General features: G+C 43.9%; 1 protein-coding gene across 1 annotated transcript in view; it reads right to left on the bottom strand.

Annotated features, from left to right (window-relative positions):
• Nucleotides 1-27,126, bottom strand: part of FRMD3 (FERM domain containing 3) — a 1,518,736-nt gene that overhangs the window by 556,556 nt on the left and 935,054 nt on the right. Inside the window, exon 6 of the mRNA XM_044082188.1 lies at nucleotides 23,334-23,421. Coding sequence (XP_043938123.1) covers nucleotides 23,334-23,421 — 88 coding nt within the window. The remainder of the gene's footprint in view (nucleotides 1-23,333; nucleotides 23,422-27,126) is intronic.

Genomic DNA, 27,126 nt, shown 5'->3' with positions numbered 1-27,126 from the left:
CGATGAATGTCAGGACACCCAGGAAATTAAGGAAGGGCGGGATTGTGACTGTGAAGTCATAAACCTGGCACATTTGGGTATTGCTATGCATCTGGATCAAAAACCCATGATAGAGTTTTTGGCTGAGGGACAGAAAGTGGAGTTTTTATGTGATTCAGGTGCATCGCGTACACTTTTGGGTCCAGCAGTTCTACCCCCGAACTGCGAAACAGATGAGTTTGTCCTTGTGAAAGCGGCAAACGGGAAAATCTATAAGGAACCACTGTCTCATCCTCTATTGTTCACAGATCCGCAAACAAACCAAACTGTTAGGTGTAGGGTAATTATATCGAAAGTTTGTCCAGTTAATTTGCTGGGAAGAGATTTGATGCATTTGTTTGGAATAGCGGCAATTTCCACACCTAAAGGCATTGAGGCGAAAAGGTTAGCGGATGGCTTGGTGGTACAAGGAGTACAAGACTTGTTTTACTGGTATAGCCAGGACTTGATTTCAAATGGGCCGGGGAGGGTTGATACAGATTTGATCAACCTAGCTTTAAGTAAATCTAGGAGCGGGTCACCGCAGGTTGCGGCGCACTTACATTGTACTATGTACTACAGACAGGCCCCATGTCCGGATAAAGAATTTGAAAAAGAATTCTTTAGGCACAAATGTGCAAGGATAATTTTGAATGATATGTTTTGGGATAAGCAAGGTAATACAGTAGTGACCTGTACTTTGACCAAGGAAATGAGTTCTTTATATTGCTCAGGTTATAGCCACATATTTCAATTACTAAAGCGGTGGGGACACACTGGGTAGATTTGGCGAAAAAGGTAACAAATTGGGACACAATGTCCGAAAGTCAGTTGAAGGATCAACAGATCCAGGTACAAAGATTAAATTGGGTGACTTGGGCACAACCAAGTGTGCACCTCAGGGATGACAAAACAGAAATGGCATGACAAATCCTCCTAACTCAAGAGGAAGATAGTGCGTTAAGTGCCTTACCTGTAGATTTATGGTCAAAAGGTAAAGGGGATGTAGGACTGATGAAAACTGCAGGTGAAGTTTGTATAACTCCAAAGTCAGGTTTTTAGATCTCGTAAGCACCAATACCCGCTAAGTAAACAAGCAGAGGAAGGAATTAAGCCAGTCATTGAGCAGCTAAAACAGGTAGGAATTCTTGTTGAATGCCCAGATTCGCCCTGCAGTACTCCATTGTTTCCTGTAAAGAAACCGGATGGGTCATGGAGGTTGGTTCAGGATTTACAAGCAGTTAATTCGGCTGTGATCCCAAGAGCACCGGTGGTCCATGACCCCTATACATTACTTAATGATTTATTACCTCAGCACAGATATTTTTCTGTCATAGATATAAGCAATGCCTTTTTCTCCATACCACTACATAAGGAGAGTAGGTTTTGGTTTGCATTCACTTATCAAGGTAAAAGATACACCTACACCAGATTGCCACAGGGCTATTGTGAGAGTCCGACAATATTCGCCCAAGAAATGGCTGCGAATTTAGCTCAGTTTGTTCCCCCAGAGGGAAGCCAGGTTCTGTTGTATATAGATGATATTTTGTTGGCCTCACCCACGCAGAAAAGTTGTAGAAAGGATACCCTTGCCCTTCTTAGTTTTTTAGCTGAGCAAGGACATAAAGTAAATAAAGAAAAGTTACAATTGTGGAAAGCACAAGTAAAGTACTTATTTAATTTCGCAGGCATGTAGACAATTGGAGAACAAAAGAAAACAAGCAATTCTTGAGGCACCTATGCCTACGACTAAGCGGGAGATGATGTCCTTTTTAGGTGTGACTAATTTTTGTAGAAGTTGGATCCCTAACTATGCTGAGGAAGTAGGGCCATTGACCGCACTGATCTATGATACTCCCATGGCGGCTAAGAATAATATACAGTGGACAAATAAGGCAATACAGGCATTTATTAGAATTAAGCAATTGATAGCAGGATCCTCTGTTTTGGGTTTTCCGAACTATTCTAAGCCGTTTGTACAAATGGTTGATTGTAAGGGAGGATATATGACTTCGGTTCTGGTACAAGTACATGGGGATAAACAGAGGCCGATAGCTTTCTACTCCTCCAGATTAGATCCTGTTGCAAGGGCATTGCCGCACTGTGTTCAAGCTGTAGTGGTGGCCGCCATGGCAGTACAAGCCTCAGCATCATTAGTTTTGTTTCATCCATTACAATTGTGGGTTCCACATTCAGTAGCTACTATACTTTTGCAAGATAAGATAACCTTTTTATCTCCTAGTCGACATTTGTCGTGTATGACAGTGCTGCTGACACAGCCTCATATGACCATAGAAAGATGTACTACTCTTAATCCGGCGACACTTTTGCCGACTCCAGAAGAAGGTACTCCACACGTTTGTTTAGACAGCATTCATGACAAAGTAATTCCCCGACCAGATTTAACGGATATTCCGTTGATAGATTCTGATCTCGTTTTGTTTGTAGACGGATCAGCAAAGAAAGACACTGTAGGAAAAACACTAGTAGGGTATGCTGTCACCACAGAAACTGAAGTTTTGGAGGCAAAAGGATTGTCAAACATTTACTCTGCACAGGCAGCTGAGTTGGTGGCTTTGACTCGAGCTTGTACCTTAAGGGAGGGTAAAAAAGTGACAATTTATACAGATAGTCAATATGCTTTCTCCACTGTACATGTTTTCGCTCAACTATGGAAGAATAGGGGAATGGTTACTGTGACAGGCAAACCAATAAATCACAGAGATTTAATTTTACAGTTGTTAGATGCAGTGCAACTACCACTTCAGATAGCGATATGTAAATGTTCCGCACATACCAACAGAAAAGATCCTGTCTCCAGGGGAAATGCCCTTGCTGACATGGCTGCAAAAAACGCAGCTCAAGAAAATGATTTGCTTTTACATGATAATGATTTGGAGCCCGGACACCTCTTAGACTTAGAGACACTAAAAGTAATGCAAACATTGACGACACAGAAGGAAAAATGTCGTTGAGTAAAATATGGTATCACTCAACAGAGTGGGTTGTATAGGGCATCAGATGGCAAATGGTAATACCCTCAAACCTTTTTAGGTATGCGGCATTGGTTAGCCACGGACCTGCCCATGTAGGAGTACAGACGATGATTCAAATAGTGTCTAATGTGTTTTGGTGTAAAGGGTTTTCAACTTATGCAAAGCAATTCTGTTTATCTTGCTTATTATGTGCAAAGTATCATGCTCAGGGGGGAGTTAAGAAGTCTCAGCAGGCATTCCCTACCCCTCCGTATCCATTCCACACACTCTGTATGGACTTTATTGAATTGACACCCTCAGAGGGAAAAAGGTTCTGTTTGGTCATTATTGATGCTTTTTCTAAATGGGTAGAAGCTTTTCCAGTGAAGCATCCGAATGCACAAACAGTAGCAAAGCTTTTGACTACAGAAATAATTCCCTGATTTGGCCTACCAAGACGCATTTACAGTGATAATGGGTCTCATTTTGTTAACCAGATTGTTCAGAAATTGGGTCAAGTGTTTCAAACTGATCTCAAAAATCATTGTGCTTACCATCCCCAATCAGCTGGACTGGTGGAAAGACACAACGGTGTCTTGAAGAGTAAGCTCCGCAAACTAATGGAAGAAACACATAGGTCATGAACTGCGTGCCTTCCGTTGGCACTCCCTGTACATGCAAATCTCACCTTCCTACAAAGGACTTTCACCATTTGAACTTTTGTTTGGGAGACCATATTACATCCCACAGTGGCAAGGATTGTTGCCAGCGGAACGTGAGGGGGGTGAGGATCTAGCGGATTATATGAAGAAACTGCTAAATGTCAAATCTCTTGTGACCAATGACTCCTTTGCAGATTCCAGAAATGAAACCTTGTTAAGCGTGGCACCCGGGGACTGGGTGTGGATCCGAATTGTGAAGAGAAGGAATTGGTCATCCCCCAGGTGGGAAGGCCCATACCAAGTACTTATCTCGACACCTACGGCTGTAAAGATCGCTGAGAGGACTTTGTGGATTCATATCACCCACTGTAAAAAACTCAAGGCTCTTCCTTCTGCCATTGATATTGGTCAAACTCCACCGGACCTCTGAGCGCAAAGTCTGGCTACAAAGGGGGATTAGCCCAATAGGGGTTAGTTCGTCTCAAACCCAGTGAAGAAACCAACGGCGTGAGGTAGTCCTTAGGGAGGATGGCCATGTTCAACTGGTACGTGAACTGTCACATGATGATGATTTTGGTGGCAAAAGTAAATATGTCCATACGAGAAGGAACAGTTGCAAGAGAAAAAGGAATGGTTGTGCTGCAAGCGCAAACAGGTGTTACTACTGTGTTTAAGGTGAAACTTTGTGAAGGAATTTTGGACCGTTCTAAATGGAACAATAATAATTTCTTGACTCGTGCAAAATACTTGTGCAATAGAGACTGTACGTCCTGGTCAAGTGTTTGGTGGTCAACAGATGTGAATGGATGGGAAGCAAGTGGTGCAGTGATACCAGAGAAAGATAAAAGCAGGCAACAAAGAATAAAAATTGCGCATTTCCAAGGTACCGGAGTAGTTACTATAACCATTGTGTCACCACAAGAAAGTGATTCAGGAGTTTATGGAATCGGAGTGTCTCTTCCAACTAGAACTGATCCTTTGGGGACCCTCCAACTTAAAGTACAAAGCCTTAAGAATGCTACAAATAAAGCAGATTTTGCCTTCACAAAAGAAGAACAATTGTTACTCGAGACGGGATTCGTACACCATAATGAATGGTTATCTTGGGTTAAATATAGTACCCGAGAAGCACATCGTGAGAACTGTATTTCTTGTGCTGAAGGTAAACAGCAATTAGCAACAGTCCCATTGATGCAAGATGAAGGTAACCTAACGTGTCTGTTGAAATTATTCTTCAACAAATCTGAAGATAAATGCAAAGATGAAACTCAGCGTTTTCCAGTCATAAGCAAAGTTGAGAAACCGCCTGCAACAATTTCCTATCCAGGTTCGTATATGTGCATTTCCAGAGATGGCACAGGGAAAAATTATGGCAATATGGGACAGAACTATTGCAATGTTACTGTGAATGGCAATGGGAATCCATTTCTGGAGAACCAAACTTATAGTTTAGCAGATGTATGGTGGTTATGTGGAGACAACAAACTCAGATCAAGGCTTACGATTCCCTGGAAGGGAACTTGTGCACTTGTAAAGTTAATTCTGCCATTCTACATTTTCCTAGTTCCAGCAAGCAATTTCGTAAGAGAACTTGAAATAAAGCCGAAGTGGTTGAGTAGGAGAAAAAGAGAGGCACCGAAGCGATCTTTCGATAACAGTGTCTACATCGATAGCATTGGCGTACCAAGAGGCATACCTGATGAATACAAAGCAATAAACCAAATAGCAGCTGGTTTCACATCCATCTTTGTCTGGATTCAACCTAATAAGAATGTGGACTGGATCAACTACATTTACTATAACCAGCAGCGTTTTGTGAACTATACCAAAGATGCACTGAAAGGAATTGCTGAACAACTGGAGGCCACTTCGCAGGTGGCATGGCAGAATCGAATCACATTGGATATGCTCCTGGCCAAAGAAGGAGGAGTTTGCAAGATGTTTGGGACTTTCTGTTGTACATATATTCCAAACAACACTGCGCCTGATGGAAGTATCACTCGAGCTTTGAAAGGTTTGGAGATGTTATCCGAAGAATTGGCAGAGAACTCTGGGGTAAATAATCCCTTTACAGATTTTCTACAAGCGTGGTTTGGAAAATGGAGCTATCTCATCAGCAGTTTCCTGGTGTCCGTTGGAGTTGCTGTGGCTATCGTGGTGGTATATGGTTGTTGTTGTATACCCTGTATCAGTGGTCTTCTACAAAGACTGGTTGATACTGCTGTTACGAAGACGATGTACCAGCAATTGCAACAGACTGATGAAAGTGAATACATTGAAATGTGACTCTCTGCAAATGTTTTTGAAGTTTAAAAATTTGTCTTGCCAATGAAGTAATGTATGCAAAGAAAAACTTAGTTTTTACCATATATTGCTGAAATAAAAGACAAATAAAAGTGTTTTTAGGGGGGAAATGTTAAGAGAAAAAGTTTTAAAAACATACTGTTATTTGTCTTTTTCCTGTTCTTGCAAAGTGAACATGTTATTTGTTGGGATATGCCTATCAAAGATGGGCCTCATCTGTGAACAAAATGCAGCATTGCTTATGAACCTGAATGATATATGTTTTCTGCATTTCAGAATAAAGAGATTTGGTTATAGCTCAGTGAAGCCTGGGATAAGGACGCACGGCCGAGTAAGAGTTAATTTACTAGGGCAGGCTGTGTGTCCTGGAAAATTTGAGCTACCGTTGTTGAATTGAACATTTTGTACTTCTTGAACATTCTGTACTAGCAGTGGGTTTGAGGTAATTTGTGATAAACATGTTTTTCCTATATGTTTTTCATAGCCAACTGTCAACGGTCAGAAATGTAACAAAAAGTTGTTTTGCTTGCAGTATAAAAGTTGATGTCAGTAAACAAGTTGATCAGATCAGTCCAGACCGGACATCTTGGCCAACATGCTGTGTAATCTGGTTAGCTGCTAATAAAGGAAAATTCATCGCCTGAGGCAGATGCGACTTGTTTGAATTTTTTCTTCTGACACAAGCCTACTGCAAGTCTCTTCTCCTGCACTTACTCTGATTGCGTACAAGAGGTTAGAACTTCAATAAAATGAAAACATCACAAAACAATCCCGATAACTGTCTGAATTATGGCCCTTCCCCATCAACCCTCATCGCATTTCAACTTGTGCCTTTTATGTATTATCCCCTGATAAATCACATGCCTACAAAATTCTCCTGGACTGTTGACCTCTGCCTCAGACTAAGAGTATTATTACCAAAATAAATGGGAAAAGTAGCTATGAAGATGTAGAAGATGCTAGCTCCCAGGTGCAGGTAGAAGGAATAAATAATTTGCCTACTGAAGGTTTGCTCTGAATTGGGGGGGGGGGGGGGTGATCTACTGCATTTTTGGTTCTACCCATTTAGATGGAAATTATACCTCTCCTTTTCTATGGTTTACATTGGGATGTCATGGATCAGCCAGTGGTCCACCCAAGTGTGAAGGATTGGTGATAGGCTCCCCATGACCATCACACTACTGGGCTGAGTCTTTTTTTTTTTTGTTTATTTTCTAGCCAACCTCTTGTACTTGATATTCAACTTGCTTACTAGAAGAAACACATACATGCTTAGACATCTGTGTCAACTGTAATGATCTGCTGGTATTCCTTCAGTGGAATGCTTTCTGGAAGCCCCCAAGTTTCTATGAGGCTGCTAGACAGTTAAAAAAACGATGTGCATTCCATCAGAGAAGAAAAATGGCCACTGGCCTCTTTAATTCCCTCTCATAGACTAGTCTGGCTGACACCTAAGTACTATCAGAATCTACCAGTATGCAAAAGTATTTGTTTTTTTCTGCTCATTTATGTAAGCCCAAAGCTATCCACACTGAATCAGGTTAGATTAAACTTATCTAAGATGAACTAGTCACACGATATCAGAGGTACTGCACTATATGCCTTCTGTTTGTTTCTGCAATAATTGTGTGCATTTATTTGTCTGGCTCCATGCTGCAGATGGATGGAGCCCTGACAGTGACCCAGGCAACTAATGTCTGACTAATTGCCCTGACATTGGAGGAGCCAGGCAGAGAGGGAAAGAACTGAAGGGATGTGGTTCACTCACCTCTCATGGGGATTGCGATGTTTTTGTAAATGCGGTGGCACACTGAGTCTATGCGATTTCCCTGGTGGAGATCAGGGAAAACAACACTCAGACTTTTAGGGTAGGGGCAGGGCTTCTTGGAGGAAACACCCCTTTGCAGTAGTAAGGGGGCAACCTCCATGGTCAGCCCATTCCGCAACTCTCCCTCGTGCTTCTCCAACTATGTGTGTGTGTGTGTGTGTGTGTGTGTGTGTGTGTGTGTGTGTGTGTGTGTGTGTTGGGGGGGGGATCTCAAACCACTCCTCATGACTGTCTGAATGATGAATCAGCTTGGTTGATCCTTGCTCCAGTGATATGGAACAAATAGGCCAACTGATTAGGAAGGGGCTGATAACTGACAGACAGATGGAATTTAAAAAAAAAATAGCAAAAAATAAATAAATAAAAGAAACTTTGTATGTTTATTTAATTCACTAAGGCAAACCCAAGAATGTTTCACCATCCACATCACCTTTTTGTTCTCCCTCTTTTTCTTTATCCAGTACATATGAGATGGCTAACACCTGTATGTCCCTTTACACATTAACCTTTTCCAGTATGCAACTCGGTGAATGCACAATGTTCCATTCATAAAAAAATCACACAACTCTGTGGCTTTATAACTAGAACGATATACCAAAGGCACTGATTCAAGTATTAGTCCAAAAGGACAGAGAAAGGAAACAAGAACAAGGGAACAGAATCTAAAGACAGAGAGTGTACTCACAGGTGGTAATAGGATTCTTTCCATGAAAAGATTTCTTAAATGCATGAAAAGCTGTCATCTTTGTAAAATTAGAAACAATGATAGAATTCAAGAAAGGATTTCATGGATAGGCATAAAATAATTCCAGAGAGAAAGGAGAAGAAGCAAGATATCAATTAAGCAGGAAATGTGGCTTATCCACATACAAGAAAATGGGTAGACTAGGTGAGCTAATCAATCTTAATGTGTCAACAGATGATATGCCTCTATGGCAGCAAAGAATATATTCTTTTGTGGAACCACACAAATATCATAAGCTAAAAAGGCTATATTGCAAAAAAGAAGTTATGTCTTACCATAACGTTCCATCTGAGTTGTTGATCTTCTTCCATTCATCACTGATCGGTACGGTTCCAAACCCTCGGAACCGAGTCGGCCAAATACCAAGCTGGCGTACATCAAACTCTCGAGTCATGCTACAACCCACAATGCCCTTCATCCTATACCTCAGACTGAGTTTGCAGAACATATAGTAGAAACATATATTAGAAACAGAAATAAAGGCAGAGGCCATCTCTGCGCAAACACCCTAACACACCAAAATGACCCGAAGATCCGCCAGGAGCCTTTGGCAGGAGAAGGTGGGAGGGTGTGATGAATGGAAGAAAATCAACAACTCAGATGGAACGTTACGGTAAGACATAACATTTTTATCTGAAGTTGTTAATCTTCTTCCATTCCTCACTGATGGGACAGAGTCCCTAGCTACTACAGAATCTGGGTGGCCCTCATGGAAGAACATTCCGGAGAACCATAGAGCCAAAGGTAGCTCTTCCCCTGGAGAACAGATCCAATTTGTAATGCTTGATAAAGGTATGGGGTTTAGCCCAAGTGGCGGCTGCACAAACATCATCCATTCCCTAGCATGAAAGGCGACAGAAGTGGCCACAGCTCTAGTGGAATGAGGTTTAATGCGGCCAGGAGCTGATTCCTCCTCCAGAGAATAAACAATGGAGATGCAATCCCTAAGCCATTTAGACAAGGTAACCTTAGACACTGCTGATCCCATTCTAGAGCCCGCAAAGGCAACAAAAAGCTGATCTGACTTAAGAAATGACTTTGTCCTGTAAAATAAAAACGTAACTGTCTGTGGACATCCAAGGAATGGAGACAGTATTCCCCCTTGTTGGTATAATTAGGGGAAAAACATGGGCAACTCAATGACTGATTAACAGAGAATTCCGAAACCACATTGGGTAAAAAAGTGGGATTGGTGTGAAGTGATACTCTGTCCTTATGGAACATCAAATAAGGACTCTTAATGCATAATGCTTGCAGCTCTGATACACGCCTGGCTGAAGTAACCGCCACCAGAAACAAGGTCTTCCAGGACAGAAATTTCACATCACAGGTTGCAGCCAGCTCAAAGTGAGGTAGAGCCAAAGTTTGAAGCAGCCTAGACAGATTCCATAATTCCACAGGTTGCCTAATGGGAGGTCTAGAATGAAAAATCCCCTTCAAGAAGGTCTTACACAGACGAGAAGATATAATAAGAATTCCGTCTGAACCATCATGGAAATTGGAGATGGCAGCTAGATGCACCCGAATCGTGGATGCAGAAGCCCTGTTAAGGAAAAAATCGGTCAGGTATTGAAGAACAGTAGCTACTGGAACAAAGACAGGATCCAGAGACAACTCTTGTGCCCACAAGGAAAAGCGTTTCCACTTGTCTTTATAAAGTTTTCTGGTAGACGGTTTATGGGAGGCCAAAATAATATTTCGTACCGGAGAAGAGAGTGACTTAAGCCTGGCTACTAACGGAAGTGGAGCAACCAAGCTGTCAGTTTGGGCATGGTCAGATTTGGAGACGACAACCCTCGGGGGTGAGAAATGAGATCCTGATGGAAGTCCAGGATCCAAGGAGGTCGGAGCAGGTGTGGCTGATGGAAGGGGAACCAAACCTGTCGAGGCCAGAACGGAGCAATGAGAATCATTCTGCTTCTCAATCGAGTAGCTTTCCTTAAGACCAAGGGTATCAAGGGGCTGGGAAGATAAGCGTACAGGAGACCCGCGGGCCAATTGTGAGTCAGAGCATCTCTCGGAGACTCCCCCTGTGGAAGAAAGAGGGCAAAGTAGCTGCTGCACTTCGTATTGGAGGGGGAGGCAAACAGATCGCAGCAAGGCCGGCCCCAGCAGCTGAAAATTTCCTCCGCCACTCTCAGGTTGAGAGACCACTCGTGAGGAAGCAGGATGCATCTGCTCAGCCTGTCCGCAATCACATTGGAAATTCCCGGGATGTGTGTAGAAATCAGGAAACGGTTGGAAGCTATCTTCCACTGCCAAATTCTCATAGCTTCGCGGCAAAGGGGGTAAGATCTGGTCCCTCCCTGCTTGTTGATGTACCAGACCACAGACATGTTGTCAGACTGGATAGCAATCGGTCCAAGAGGAAGAAGAGGATGGAGAGCTTGTAACACCAGTAACACAGCTCTGAGCTCTAGAACGTTGATATGTAAGTCGACTTCTAGAGGAGACCACGTGCCTTGAACAGATTTTCCCTGAAAGTGGTCCCACCACCCTATCAGGGAAGTGTCCATAGTCACCGTGGCATTGGGCTGAAGAGGTTGAAAGGGGCGTCACCAAAGACTTTCATCCATTCTCATCCACCAGAGGAGATCCTGTTTGCAGAGATCGGTGATGACGATTAGTGCGTTCAAGGGATGATGATTGTGCATCTATTGAGTTTGAAGAAGCCACTGTAACAGGTGCATATGAAGTCTGGCCAACGGAACAATGGGAATGGCTGCCGCCAGGAACCCAGAGCCTGCAGAACTTCCCTTGCAGACACTTTCCTGCAGTCAAGTATCACTTGCACTTGTGCTCTCAGTCTTAAGAGCCTGTTATGAGGAAGAGATATTTAGGCCAAACTGAGTGTTGAACATAGCCCCTATGAATTCCAGTTGTTGTGAGGGCTGAAGGTTTGATTTTTCCCAATTGATAGTAATACCCAGAGACTCCACCAGAGACAGAGTGGCCCTGATCAGTAGACGCTCGGTGGGGGTGGAGAAGAGCCAATCATCCAGATAAGGAAACACCTGGAATCCGTGAAGTCTCAAGTGAGCTGTCACCACTGCTAGACATATCGTGAACACTCTGGGGGCCGTCGAGAGAACGAAAGGCAGGGCTCTGAACTGAAAATGATTGGCTATCAGCCGGAAGCGCAGAAGTCTCCTGGAGCATTTGTCCATTTTGATGTGGTAATACGCATCCCAGAGATCTAGAGAGCACATCCACACACTCTCCCGAAGGCATGGAAGGATGGATTGAATAGTGACCATGTGGAACTTGGTCTGTATGACTGACTCGTTCAAATGACTGAGATCCAGGATGGGCCTCCAGTCTCCCATCTTTTTTGGCACCAAAAAGAATCTGGAGTAGAACCCTAATCCGCACTGATCTGGGGGGACCTTTTGGATGACTCGCTTTAGAAGAAGTTTCTTGATTTCGGAAGCTGCCTCCTCCCTTTGACTGGATGGTACGTCGGGAATGGAGAATTGAGGTCTTGGAAAAGATTTGAGGGGAATGTGATAGCCTCTGGTGATAATTCTCTGCACCCACAGATCGTCGGTAATGGAGGACCAGGCTGTTTGGTGCAGAGAGAAACGTGCCCCGACTGCTTCCAAAGGAAAGTAATCGGGCAACGCTTCAGGAGGGCTGATAGGGTCTACCGGAGAAAGAATCTCTGGAGCCCTGATTCTGGAACCCCCCTCTGCCCCTAAAGGGGCGTCTTCCACCATCGGACCCCCCCTCTGCCTCTGGAGGAGTCCTCGCCACGTGCGTCACGAAAGAAAACTTGAGACTTCTTGTGCCACAACTTTCCACTCCTCTGGTTCCTGGAGAAAGAAAGTACAGTATTGTACCTACCATAAATGTAGATGTTCGAGTGCTAATACAGCTGCAGTCATAACAGATGGGTTATCCTGCCGTCAGGCGGGTCCTCGGTCGGCCGAATTCCAAAGTCTAGGTCCGGCGTCGGATGCCGTCGCTTCTTCCCTGACGTCAGTGCGGCAGGGGTATAAAAGAACCAGCCGACGCCATTTTCTTCAGTTTTTCTTGCCCCAGATGTCAGGTGCCCCCAGAAGGAAGGCAAAACATAAATTTATGTAATAATGCAATGCAATATAATCAAAAAACAGTAGTTGCAAGCAAATACACCATAAAAGAATACCCCAATCAGGTTGTATGAGGAGGTGTTAGTCATTAGGCCTGTCCCAAGAGGGGAAGGAGGGAGGGAAACCTGGACTGCAGCTGTATTAGCACTCGAACATCTACATTTATGGTAGGCACAAAACTGTACTATGTTCATCGTGCATACAGCTGCAGTCATAACAGATGGGTAGAATCCCAAAGCTAAAAAGGGGTGGTAGGCACTAAGTGGAACTAGGAGGAGCAAGGATGCCCTGCAAGACTGCAGTGGCAAAGCCCGCTCTAGATTTAGAGTATAGTGGTAGGTGATAGTGCTTGGAGAAAGTATGCACAGAACTCCAAGTGGCTGCTTCCAAAATATCCTTGGTAGGAACCCCCCCTGAGGAAAGCTGCAGAGGTAGCTGTGGCCCTTGTGGAGTGAGATCTGATGCTTGTAGGTACAGTTTTACCATGAAAAGAATAACAAAAGCGCATGCAGTGGGCTATCCATTTTGAGATTGTCTGTTTGGAAATAGTCTTTCCTTGAGCACCTGTAGCATAGGACACAAAGAGTTGCTCTGATTTTCTGAATGGCTTCGTCCTGTCCAAATAATAACAAAGCTGTCTGTGAATGTCCAAGGAATGTAGTAGTCTCTCCCCTTTGTTTTGTGGATTAGGATAAAAAGTAGGTAAGTGGATAGCCTGATTCAAGGCTACACTGGATACTACCTTTGGCATAAAGGAAGGGTTGGTTCGTAAGGAAACTCTGTCCTGATGGAAAATGATGAAAGGCTGCACAGCCATGAGGGTTTGTAGTTCCGAAACCCTGCGTGCTGAGGTGATAGCCAGAAGGAAGGCTGTTTTAAATGACAAATATTGCAGTTCTGTTGAAGCAGCTGGCTCAAATGGAGGCAGGGTCAGTTTTACTAAAATGGAATTGAGGTCCCAAGCAGGTACTGGTTGCTTCCTTGGGGGTTTTATATTCTTAGCCCCTCTGAGGAACTGTCTTAAGAGAGGATGAGAGAATAAAGGAGGATCAGTGTTGTATTGAGCAGAAATGGCTGAGGCATGGATTTTGATGGAGGAGAATGAAAGTCCACTGTTTAGCATCTCAGCTAGGTACTGTAATATTTGAGGTAAATTCAGTATTCCAGGATTCTGTCCCTTTTTCTGATTCCAGGCACAAAACCGTTTCCATTTGGCGGAGTAGGCTTTTCTAGTAGAAGGCCTTCTGGCCTCCAAAATGACATCCTGCACCTCCTTGGAGAGGAGGGTCTGTTGGGAAATTAAGGAATCCTCCATGCGGCTAGATTGAGTGTTTTCAGCTGACTGTGATGAGTTTTGAAGTTGTGCTGGGTCAACAGAAGAGGCATTAGAGGCAGGATCCATGGTGGGGAATGCATCAGGCTTCTCAGGAGTGGGTACCAGTGTTGTCTTGGCCAGTCTGGAGCAATGAGAATCATCTTTGGTCTGTTTGCTCTGGCTTTTAATAGAACTTTGGGCAGCAGAGGAAGAGGTGGAAAGGCATAAACTGTCAATGTTGTCCAACTGAAAGAAAGTGCGTCCACTTTCCAGGCCTGTGGATGATAGGTCCTTGAGCAGAATTTTTTCAATTGGTAATTTCTGTGGGTAGCAAAGAGATCTATATCTGGTCTTCCCCATGCTTGAATTATCTTTGCAAAAACTTGAGGATGCAACTTCCATTCGTGTGGATCTGTCATATTTCTGCTTAGGTTGTCTGCCAGCGTGTTTTCCTTGCCTGGCAGGAATTGTGCTTGAAGTTGGATTTGTAATTCCAGAGCCATGTTCCAAAGAGACATGGCTAGCCTGCACAGGGGATATGAATGGGTTCCTCCCTGTTTGTTTATGTACCACATCACTGTGGTGTTGTCTGTCCTTATCAATAGCTGGCCTGGATGCAGTAGGTCTTTGAAAGCCATAATAGCATTTTTACTGCTAGCATTTCCTTTTGATTGATGTGTAGGTGCTTGTCTTTTGGCACCATTTGCCCTGAATGCACTGATCTGTCATGTGCGCCCCCCAGGCGTAGTCCGAGGCGTCTGTTGTGATGATTTGATTTGCTTGAGGCAAGCAGAATGGGAGACCTATGTTTCTTTGGCATGCTTGAGCCCACCACAGAAATTCCTTTTGGAGACATGGAATCAGTGGTATAATTGTTTCCAAACTGTGGCTGTGTTGAGACCATAAGTTTTTTAGGTACCATTGAAGTTTCCTCATATGCAGCTTTGCACATGGGATTAGCAGGATGCAAGATGCCATGAATCCCAGAGCCTGCAGGATTTTTCTTGCAGTCAGCCTGGTGAAGGCTGCCATTTTTCTGAAGTATTGAGATAGTTGCCCTTGTTTCTCTGGCGTGAGGTAGGCCATCTGGGTGTTTGTATTCAAGCTGGCACCCAGGAAAATTATTGCTTGAGAGGGTATTAGTTTTGATTTCTTTTTGTTGACTGTGTATCCCAGAGAGTTCAACAACTTTATTACAAATGCCAGGTGTTTCAGAAGTATGTGCTTGCTGTCCGCTTGGATCAGGCAGTCGTCCAAATATGGGTATATTTGTATCCCTTGAAGTCTGCAGAAGGCAATTACTAATGCCAGGCATTTCGTGAACACTCTGGGCGCAGTAGATAAGCCAAAGGGCAATGCAGAGAATTGATAATGGGTTGAACCTGCAAGAAATCTGAGGTATCTTCTGCAATCTTGTCTGATAGGGACATGCAGGTATGCCTCCTTGAGGTCCAATGTTACCAGCCAAGACTCCTTGCCCAGCATGGGAAGAAGCTGCTGTAATGTGAGCATCTTGAATTTTGGTACGAGTATATATGTGTTTAGGATGGATAGGTCCAAAATAGGTCTCCAATCTTTGTCCTTCCTTGGTACCAGGAATAGTCTGGAATAAAAACCTTGACCCTGTTCTTGTTCAGGTACCTCTTGAATAGCTTTCATGTCGATGAGAGCTGAAATTTGTTTTTGTGCCTCTGCCCTTTGATTTTGTGGCAGGTTTGGCATGCCTCTCATTTTTGGAAGGGTGTGAAAGTGGAATCTGTAGCCTCTGTCTATAATGTCCAGGATCCATTTGTCTTTTGTGACAATATGCTAATTTTTCGAAAATAATGCCAGTTTTCCGCCTAAAGGTGCTGCCATTAGAGCTTTGCTTGGCATGCAAAGGGGAAAGTCATTGTGTCTGCTTTCTGAATGGCTGTGATCTATCCTCTCCACCTCTTGGTGTAGGTGCTTGCCATTGTCTGGCTCTAAATGATCCTTGAGATTACCCTCTACCCCTAGGGCACCTGTATCTACCTCTTTGAGGTCTGTCCGTGGCTGGAAAGGACCAATTTTTTGAAGGCCAGTTTCTACTGAAACGTGGAGGTTGTACCTGTAGGAAATCTTTCACTGTTTGCATTGATCTTGCCTTTTCCTCCATTTTCTTTAATACCTCCTCAGCTTTAACACCAAACAATACATCTTTTTGAAGAGGTGCATCTAGTAATTTAGCTTTGACATGATCTGGTAAAGTTTGCTCTTTGAGCCAAGCATGTCTACGTATGACAGACCCTGTAACAGCAGCTCTACATGAGGCCTCTAAAGCATCAAAACCACATTGCAAGGTATGTTTACCCACTTGTTCTGCACTATGCAACAAATCCTGCAACTCCTTCAAGTCTGGTTGTTCAGGTTGTGACATTTTGCTTTTCAACTGAGATAACAAAAACTGTTGATACTTTAACATATGGAACTGACAGTTTAATGCCCTCATGGTTAAAGTGGCCGAGGTGTATACCTTTTTCCCCCACCTTTCTAAAGCTCTGGAATCTCTCTCTGAAGGTAATGGATTTTTGGCAGTAGAGGCCTTAATTCCCTTGGGACCCTGTGAAATAGTTTCTGGGTCAGCAGCATGGCTTTTGTATAGGAATTGGTGTGAATCAGGAACCCGGTAATACCTGTCAGGCTTAACTGGGGCTGGCGGCAAAGAATCTGGGTTAAGGCTGGCCTCTGAATACACATCATCTAGTATGTCTAAGACAGGAGGGATAGCCAGAGGCCTGTGCTGAGGGAGCAAGAGGAAATCCTTGAGCCTTTTCTTGGAATCTGAGTAATCTTGGCCTTCCCAGTGGAAGTGTTCCCTCAAGGTATGCAAGGTTTCCCCAAAAGAATAGTCCTCAGGGGGGGAGACAGAGGGAATGGACTCCTCCACATCAGAATCTTCAAAAGGGGAGTATGAATGTTCCTGGTCTTCAGAATGTCCTGAAGTAATGGAGGCCTGGTCCGAGGAAGGGTATTCTTCCTCCACTCTGGGCCTTTTGCCTGAGGGGGGTTGAGAACCCCTGATAAGGGTAATCAAATCCTCAGCCATTTTGAGCATCTGTTTTTTAGGCATGGGGCCTTGAGAGGGGCCCTGTGGAGCTTGTCTTTTAGTTTGCATGGCTGCTTTAGATTTAGTGAAAGCCTTAATGGAAAAAGAAGAAGAAGGCCTGAAGACACCTTGAGAGGTGGCAGGCCTGTCTAAACTCTGAGTTTCCCCGCCAAGAGTGGCGTCGGTATCTGTAATCGGGGTGGGGGCCGAGGAGCCTGCGACCTCGGGCACAGAAAACACCGCTAAGGAAGTGTCATAGGTACTCAGGGGCTGCGTAGGCTCCTCGCTGAGAACCGGAGCACCTGTAGCCGGCTTTAGCGTGGTGTCGATAGAAGTTGCGGACCTCATATGTCGGTCCTTATCTTTGCTTCTTTTACTCAAAACTGGAGTCGGGGTATCCGACGACATAATGTAATTAAAGTTTTTGCCAAAATAGTGTTGGGCGAACTCCGCCCGACACTTAATAGTGCGTTTGTTGAATCTAGCACAAAAACGACAGGCCGAGACGTCGTGGTCTGGGCCTAAGCAAGGAATGCAGAAGGAATGGAAATCCTTATGCGGTATTTGCTTCCCACATGAAATGCAATTATTAACTTTGTCTGACATCGGTCTGAGGCAAGAAAAGATTCCCCAACGGGGTACTTAGCTTTCAAGAAGACTTCGGTTGAAAAATATTCGTAATCTCAGGAGCTGGCCAACCGGCACTTGCGAACTGCTTCTGCTTCAGGCACCGCGCGGCAAGAAAGACTGGAGAAAATGGCGTCGGCTGGTTCTTTTATACCCCCTGCCGCACTGACGTCAGGGAAGAAGCGACGACATCTGACGCCAGACCTAGACTTTGGAATTCGGCCGACCGAGGACCCGCCTGACTGCAGCTGTATGCACGATGAACATCACTGAGGTTTGGAGAAGCACAGGCCCATGACAGACAAGGTCTTTCTGTCCTGCTCGCACCTGGCCAAAGTATCCTTGACCTTAGAACCAAAGAGCGTGGAGGGCTCAATAGGGGCATTCAAAAAGGAAGACTTGAAGGAATCCGGTAGGTCAGAAATGCGCATCCAGGCATGATGTTGGACAACTATGCCAGCACCTGCTGCTCTAGCTGCTCCTTTGGTTGCATGGGAGAGCAACCTCATGGAGGAATTCGAAATCGCTTCAAGGGTGGCAAAATGGGAAGCTCCTTTGCCACGTGCTCCATCCGACACTTGACCCGCGAGGCTACCAGAGAGTTTGGAAATAAGGTCTCTCTGGAGTCTCGTAAAGTGTGCCAGGAAATTCAGCAAACACATGGCAAAGGTCGCTGCAGCAAAAACTCTCTTCCCTAACCTGTCCACCGCCTGGGACTCCCTGTTGTGCGGGTGAACAGCATGACTCTCTTCCGCCAGGTTCTTTTTTGTGGCCACCGCCACCACCACAGCGTCTACTGGCAAGCTTTTCCACCAATGGGGTTGATCCTCTGGAGGAGAAAGTACCTTGTCTGATCTCCCGGGGATAGCTTCTACTGAATCCGGACTCTTCCACGCTCACTGCACGATGAATTTGACCAACTCATCTGCAGGAGGGGAAGTAGTGGGCCAGGAAGGGAAAGCTTGTAGGAATACATTGTAGAATGTAAACCCATACATCACAAGATGGGTTGCAAACTGGCTAAGCGACAGAACCCACAGGGTCAGAGTTGCTGGAGCCATGTCAGACTCAAAGCCTGTCACAAGTGGTGTCCCACAGGGCTCAGTCCTGGGTCCACTCTTGTTCGGCATCTACTTTTCTGAAGTACAAGCAAACACAGGAGGGTTATGGCTGACAAAGTTTGCAGATGACTGCAAACTGGGCGCCATAGTCGAAAACACATCTGACACAGATATCCTCCAGAAGGGCCTCACAGAAACGGATAACTGGTGCCAGAGCCATGGCCTGAAGTTAAACGCCAAAAATGCATAGTCATACCCTTGGGAAAAACAAGGTTACCCTAGCTACCATATAGGTGACAATCCACTGAGCACAGAAAAGTCATCAGGGATCTGGGGACCCAAGTTGACAGTAGTCTTCGTTTGACACTCATGTTGCTAAAGTAGTTAGGAAAACCTTCTATATCGCCCACCTGATCATGAAGGGATTCACATCTAGATCAAGGGAGGTCATCGTCCCCTGTACTCATCACTCATTAGACCTATGATTGAGTACAATGCCCGTTCGAATGTATCTGACCAGACACCTGATGCAGCTTGAAAGGCCCCAAAAGTTCCTCACCAAAAGGATAAAGGGTCTCAAAAATATGTCTTATGCTGCCCGACTGAAAGAACTCCAGCTTTATTCAGTCTCATACCGCTTGCTCAGAGGTGACCTGTGCCTGACATATAAGGCCATGTCAAACCCAGATTTGATGAATATGCTTCACCTCAAAAATCTAGATCCCTCAGAACCACAAGGGCGGAGACTTAAACCTTGACACGGTTATAAATAGAACGTGCTGGAGGGACAGATTCATCACCCAGAGACTCCCTATGCTGTGGAACAAAATCCCGGTACATGTGAGGCAGAGCACCTCGCTGGCCTTGTTTAAGAGGAATCTTGACCAATGGATGGGAGATCGCAGATATACCCCAGGGATTACTTCAGTGTCACTGCTTGACAGAGGCACAGAAAAATGATAGGCATAGTTTTTATTCAAACTAAAGGGGTGGCGAAAGCCACATAACTATGGGCTAGGCTTATAAATGCCCTTGGGCAGATAGCCTAGTATGAACCTATGAACCTATGAACCTATAATACGGATTCCTCTGGGGAAGGAGTGGAAGATTTCCAGTCACCCTGCTGACTCAAAATCTCCAAGATATCCCCCAAAGGAAACATCGTCAGGGGATGATCTAGGGGAACCTTCCCCATCATCGTAATCCATACCCTCAAGTAAGGGACTCTTCAGGTGAGTCCACGTGTTTTCTTTTGCACACCCTCTTCCGAGGGGGCTCTTCGGTGGGGATGTCCAAAGAGGCCTCGGAAAGGGTGGTGCTTTGGATTAGTAGTCCCCTGCTAAAGGCTGGCGATGGCTGAGTAAAGGGGGGAACCAAAGGCGGAGCTGAAGGAGGGGGATTGCTAGCCACCAGCGCCCTTTCCATAATCCGGAAGGTGGGCCCACCCGAAGAGGGATGGGAACCCGGAACCGAAGAGGACTGAATCAGAACCGGGGTCACACCCCGCTCCGAATGGCCCACCTCCGAGACTGGAGTTTGAGAAGGGTTCAGTGCGGATATAACTCTCGGATCTGACACGGGGACCAAAAAGACTGTCGGTGCCGGGGCCGGAACCGAATATTCCACCCCCAAAGCAAGGGGTTGAGTAAGGTGGGATGCTGTCAGAACTGACACCCACCAGGGCTTAGATCCTTCAGGCATCATAGTAGTCGGTGCCGAAGGAAGGGGTCCCATTGAAAGCAACGGGCAAGGGGCCTTGGAACCAAAGGATCCCCAGCAGGAGAATACGAAGGAGTTGAAGGAGAAAAAATCCCAACACCCGGAGTTGAACAGGGTCTGGAGATTCCTCTTGCAGACAGTACCTGATCCACAAGACGAACAATGTCAATTTCAGACATGCTCCTGGCAGACCTAACCGATATCCCGGAAGGGGATTCAGGCTGGTCCAGAAAGGGACTGTAGGCTTGTCTGGCAAACGGATCCACAGAAGATGAATACCTGGCCTGTGGTAAGGAACTCAATGGAGCCGAGGATTCTGATTTGAATTGCGTAAATGGTAAGGTCGGCACTAAGAGGGAACTCTGAGCCGAAGTCACAATCAGGGTAGTAGTCAAAATCGGACCCAAGGTCGTCAGAGCCAGTGTCTGTAAAGGTGAGGTTGGTGTCGAGGTGTCCAGAACCAGACTGGTCGAAACCGAAGTAATCAGCAATTCAGTAGTCATCGGTGCCAAGCACGGAACCGACAATTCAGACTTTCCAGAAACTGCGCTCGGCACCAAAATCGGTGGCACTGAGGCAGCAAGCCGGTGCTCAGAGGAAGATCTACAGGCCTTAGATCGATGATTCTTGCCCGTGTCACCGGCCGGTGAAGAGGGGTCTGATCGGGGATGCTTCTTGTCCTTGACTGGAGGGGTTGAGACCTCCGCAGAAATACGAGAGGAAAGCAATCCTTTTAGAATCAATTTGTTGCGCGGTTCATTGAATGTCCGTTGACTAAAACTCGCACAAATATCACATGGGGGAGTCGCAGAAAGGTGCGAAACGCCCAAACAATAAACGCATTTAAAATGTAAGTCGCTGTTCGATAATTTACCACTGCACGATGTGCAGTGTTTAAAACCTGAATTACCCTTTTTCTCTGACATACTAGCACTCCCTCAGACAAAAGGAAAGAGAGAGAGAAAGGCAAGACTACCAGCAATGGTATGTAGAGTTACGACGAGGGTGGTAAAAAGTACGGAAAGGCAAGAAAATACCAACAATTGTAAGAAAAGGAATACCTGTAGGTAGAACTAGACTATGAGAAAGACACTAGTAGAAAAATTATTGGAGAAATGCACAGTTTATATAAGTCAAAACTACTTAGTTGGAGAGCTCGGTGAAAATGCTGCTATATAGCTGCGCGGCAAACGAGATCTGGGGTATGGGATCGGGATGAAGGGTATTGTGGGTAGTAGCGTGGCTCGAGAGTTTGGTGTACGCTAGCTTGGTAATTGGCCAACTCAGTTCCAAGGGTTCGGAACCATACCCACCAGTGAGGAATGGAAGAAGATTAACAACTTCAGATTACATAATTTCCACATTAAATCAGACCTGCCTATGACCAGACTGACTCAATGTCTTGGGTTCTAGCTATGTTACACTGAAATACAAAGGTAATTTTTTTAATACACCTGAAGGAGCTGAGTTTTGTGATAAAAATGCCTGGTGTCAAAGCCATGGCCTCAAGCTCAATGCCAAAAAGTGCACTGTCATTCCCTTTGGTAAAAACTCTGTACCCATGAACTACCACATAGGTGGTAGTCTACTTAACACCGAAAGTATGATAAGAGACCTTGGGACACAGGTGGACAGTAGTCTCTCCTTTGATAATCACATCGCCACAGTAGTCAGGAAATCCTTCTACGTGGCACACCTCATCACAAAAGGTTTCTCATCCAGGAAAAAAGAGGTCATTGTTCTCCTCTACTCGTCACTCATTAGACCCATTATAGACTACAGCACCCCTTTTGGTATGTACCACACAAGACATCTACAACAACTGGAAAGGCCGCAGAAATACCTCACAAAGAGGATTACTGGCCTCAAACAGATGCCCTACGCAGGCCGTCTCAAAAAACTGCAGCTTTACTCTGTCGCATATCACCTACTGAGAAGCGATCTCTGCCTAACACACAAAGCTATGTCAAACCCAGAGCTTTTGGACATGCTCCACTTAAAGAAATCCCAATCCCTCTGAGCTACATGCTCTAGGGACCTAAACCTTGTCACCATAATAAACAGAACATGCTGGAGGGATAGATTCCTGTCCCAGAGACTTCCCATACTCTGCAACAAATTACCTATCTATATCAAACAAAGCTCCTCATTAGCACTCTTCAAGAAAAATCTTGATGATTGGATGGGAGATAGGAAATTCACCCTGGGGATCACTTCTGTGGCTCTGCTCAACAGTGGCACAGGAAAATAATTTTCTTGGGTGGTGAAAGCCAGGGTGCCTTTTGGCTAGGCTTATATAGGCCCCAGGGCCAATAGCCTAGTACCTACCTATCAGCCTATGAACCTATAAAAATAAGTGAAAATGTACAAATTATAGTCAATAGAGACACCTGATAATGTTAAGTGGATTACACAATTTTCCCAACCAGAATAAAGCCAAGTTACAACTGGCTAAGAAAAAAAAATGCTTGCAAGAAAGAAGTGACATGCTTAGTGCAGAAACTCATACTTCTGAAATTTAGAAGTCAGGAAACCAGTGCAGTGCCATGGGAGAGCCTGTCAGGCTTTTCTGTTGATAAATGCCGCAAGGGACACAAGCACTGCAGACAGCTATGAAGTGGTGTGATTCTGACATACCTCTCTAGGTGTACTCTCTGACCAAAACTACATGCCGCAATTGCATATAAAATGTAACATAAACCAGGAACATGTAAATGTATCAGAAATAAAAGTGTATCAAAGTTATAGTGGTGAAATAATGAAGATAACTAACAGAGACTCACAAAACATTTTCTTTAGTTTTACGTCTCCAGTAGTTACGTGATCTGTATGTTGTGTCAATTACTGAAATCTTACATACAGCTATACTATCCTAGAATTTTTTGTATGAAATCATCAGTGAAGTACAAGAGAAGCATTACCTTACAAGGATGAGGATCAACCCCATAGGTTTCCAAAGAATGAGATTTTTGTAGCAGATTAAATTCAGCCACAGCTGGGCTCTGGCCTCTGAAAAATCAAAGAGGGAGAATGGGATTAGAGATGTAAATGTTCCAGTAACACAGGAGACTTGTTTCCAAAGATACAGAGATGAGATGAGATGCTAATGCACATAATAAAACAGAATACATTCTCCTTTGGGATATGACTGCCAATCAAGCTTCTCACACAACAGCAGTCACTAGCTACGAATCTTTAAACAGATCTGCTTAGCTATTTGGCATCTTCTATCTAGCTTATTTAACATGGGTCTCAAGGGTCTGTTGTATGGAAAAATGTTCTAACTGCAAGACAAACAACCAAACTGATATTACACATTTCAGAGTTTACTCTGGGACAGAGAAAATTGATATTAAACAGAACAGAACAGCTCCCACTATGTATTTCCTTTATCCAGAAAAATAAAACCTGATGCAATATTAGCGGTACACAGTGAGCAGACAAAAAATCTTTGAATAAGAAGTCATTTTCTTTTGAGTTTGCCACTTTGTAAAAAAACAGAAATAATCTCATCTGCATACAATAATCCCATTTTTGTAGCAGCAAGAATAAACTGAAGAGATGCCAATCTGTTTTTTTAACTGACAAAACGTTTTTTACTGGAAGGGAGAGAGGACCCAGATCACTTCTTCCAGCACCCCACTCCATCATTCTGGATCTTAGAATCTTATTTACCGACAATTCCTGCCCTTTCTGTTTCACTTGTACCTCGTAGCAAGAATGGGCATCATCTGTATGCGATTATTTCAGGCCCATTTCCTGTGATAAGAATCCTTTACCCTGCACAAGCAAAAATGGAAGCTATCATTTTCATTCTGGTCTATATATGAGTACTGTTAATGTTTCCTTCCCTCACTAATACAGTAGCTGTGATATGCTGTTAACTGGTACTCACACACAGTACTAGCACTACTGTCTCGCTATCATATAAAAGGATTTGTTTGCTGTTTATTGATCACTATTGTCTAAATGAGCCTAAAACCACTCAAGGCTTCATTTCATTGGTGGACTGACATTTCAGTATGGCAAAAGATACCACTGAAATAACTTGACTATACATTACTACTGAGAACAATGTTTAAGTTTTCTTAAGTACTCACATTTTAATTGCCAAATAACTGCAATTCTTTTTCACTAGTCACTCTCAAACTTTAAAGAAAATGTGTTGGGGTAGTTTCATACTATATTATAGTTTCTGCCTTTATCAGATACCATCCTACTTAGGTTTTTAAAGAAGGGAAATTATGTAGCTCCAGAAATGAGCAAAACATTTCAGCAATCTTAGGTTAGCACTGTGCCCAAAAGTCCCAGTACTTGTGCAGGTAAAGATATGTACAACAGATCACTCAGTGGCATGCCTCTCCGAAATGACTGGGGCTTGTAAAATGTAAAATGCTTAATGTGTTATATTAGTCACACAGATACAAAACAGCATGGCTTAAAAAAACTTCCAGAGTCATATAACTACATTCACTTGTCTGTGTACCTGTCAACTGTCTAGAATTTGACAGAATGTCCAGATTTTTGACTCATATTCTTCGTCCATTCCTCATAAAATGTATGTTTTTCAGGTAAATTATGACAGATGAAGACACTAAATAATGATACACATTTGAGTTTCAGACTTCATACGCTTCAGAAAATGCATGCTAATTCAAAATCTGTAATTCTAGCAACTTTCTAAGTTTATAACAGCACTATTTAAAACAGTCCCTGACTATGGACTTTTGTCCTCCTGTTATTTTTGGATTTATCCCGAATTTTTGCTCTGACAGTTTTGAGAGGTATGCTTCTCTTTGGGACAATTATAATGCACTAAACATTTTAAACCATTTTTTTCAGTGGGGCTCACCCCTACATGATACAGTTTGCACATCAAAGAAGGCAAAGGCTACAACTGTACAGGGAAAGCAGACTGAAGTAGTTGACCAGTCAGGTAAAACCAACAGTATGTGAAGAAAGCATCAAGAAAGCATTTTAGAAGAATATACGAATGAGGAAGGATGAAGGGGCCAGGACAGGCTGATGCAGGGCAGTAAGGTGAGGTGGGTGAGGTGTTTGGGATGGGGTAAGATTTCAGCCCAAGGAACTATAGGGGGGACAAAACTATGGGATTTGCAGGAGACTAAAAGAACTTCAGAGAAGAACTTCAGAGTCATAGAACTTAGTTTGGTGGACACATGGGAAGCAGCAGGAGGGACTGGAGATGACACAGTGACAGAAGCACATAACACAAAGGTAAAATGGGTAAACATAGGAAGGAGACAGGAAAACATAAGACAAGTCAGAGATGGTCAGAAAAATGCAAATAAGTGGAAGTTTAGACACCTAGAGGGAATATGCATGAGGTAAAGATGGAGGAAAGAGCAGAAGTGACAAAAGGTAGTCACAAGAGGAAAAGACTGAACAATGACAGCCAAAGTAAAGGAACAAGGACAATATAGATGGTGAGAGGTGGAAAGGAAGGAGAGCCAGACGTGGTTAGAAAGGAGGCAGCACTGGAGGGGAGATAAGGAAGGAAACAGACAAGGACTGAAAAGGCAAACAGTTGAAAAGAAGGGGAAGAAAAGAGAAAAGGAAGAGTCAAGGGGAAATGCATGCAAGAAGAGGATTACTGTGGGAAGTCAGAGTTCATGCAGATGTGCAGGAAAGCAGAGGTCAAGTAGGTATTCCTTGGGAGGTGTAAAGGGGGTACTGCTGGTGGGGGAATTCAGTTACTATAAGCATGGGAAGAAGTGGGAAAGTGGTAATTCAGTAAAGAAGGAAATAGTCATAGATTTAACCTAGCCAAGATACAGATTCATAACGAAACAGCAAGGTCCACTATGTCATGACTCAAAAGACTGCAAGTAAAACATCAAAAATTCAAAATAACTCAAGTAACCACAAAAGTTGCTTAGAAGACAATTGTGACTCAATAAACACTGTTTCCTCAGCATGGGTTTCTGCTCTCAAACCTCTGAACTCTAAATATACAATCTCCAAGGTCATGCAAACTCATCAAAAAGGAAGAAATAGTAAAATAAAAAACACACACCCTTTTCCTTCACTCTGAGTGGTCTGATCTTAGAGACAGCATTAAATCCAACTGACAACAATTCCACAGCCAGTAAAAGAAACTGACAACACAAGCCTTCACTTAAACATATGACACTTTAAGTGATGATAAAATGGGACATGACAAAGGGCACTGTTTCCCAAAGACATGCCTAGCATTAACCAAGCAAAAGGACAGAAATAATCCTATACTGTGGTCCATGTCAGAACTGATGATCTGGCAGAATGGACCATATAGGAAGCAATGGAGAGAATTAAACAAGCACTAACAGACTGCAGGGACTAGACTGTAACGCTCTCAGAAGTGCTGCCCATTCCAACAAGCATTATGAAGAAGGGCAGGATTAGACTGTTCAAACACTCTAAATGAGTAGGCTGGGGAGCACTGAGTTGCAACAGTGGGGGAGTAAGACATAGTTTGGCAAGATGTATTTATTTATTTAATTATTTAATGTTTGTTGCCCAGTTAAGTGAACTGCTCCGAAGACCCTTTTCAGTCACAACCTGAGCCACTCAGGTAGTCACAGAAGACAATGTAGAACAAACAAGTTACAGATTTTAATTACAAATATAAACAAGTACAATACAAATAAATCAGCACCTAGCTACCAGAGATGATGGAAACATAAAAAAAGATAAGATAAGAAGAAAGTTAAG

Source organism: Protopterus annectens, chromosome 9.part0 (assembly GCF_019279795.1).
Source record: "Protopterus annectens isolate FY-2018-M chromosome 9.part0, PAN1.0, whole genome shotgun sequence".
Taxonomy (NCBI): Eukaryota; Metazoa; Chordata; order Ceratodontiformes; family Protopteridae; genus Protopterus; species Protopterus annectens.
This window is presented reverse-complemented; position numbering and strand designations above follow the sequence as displayed.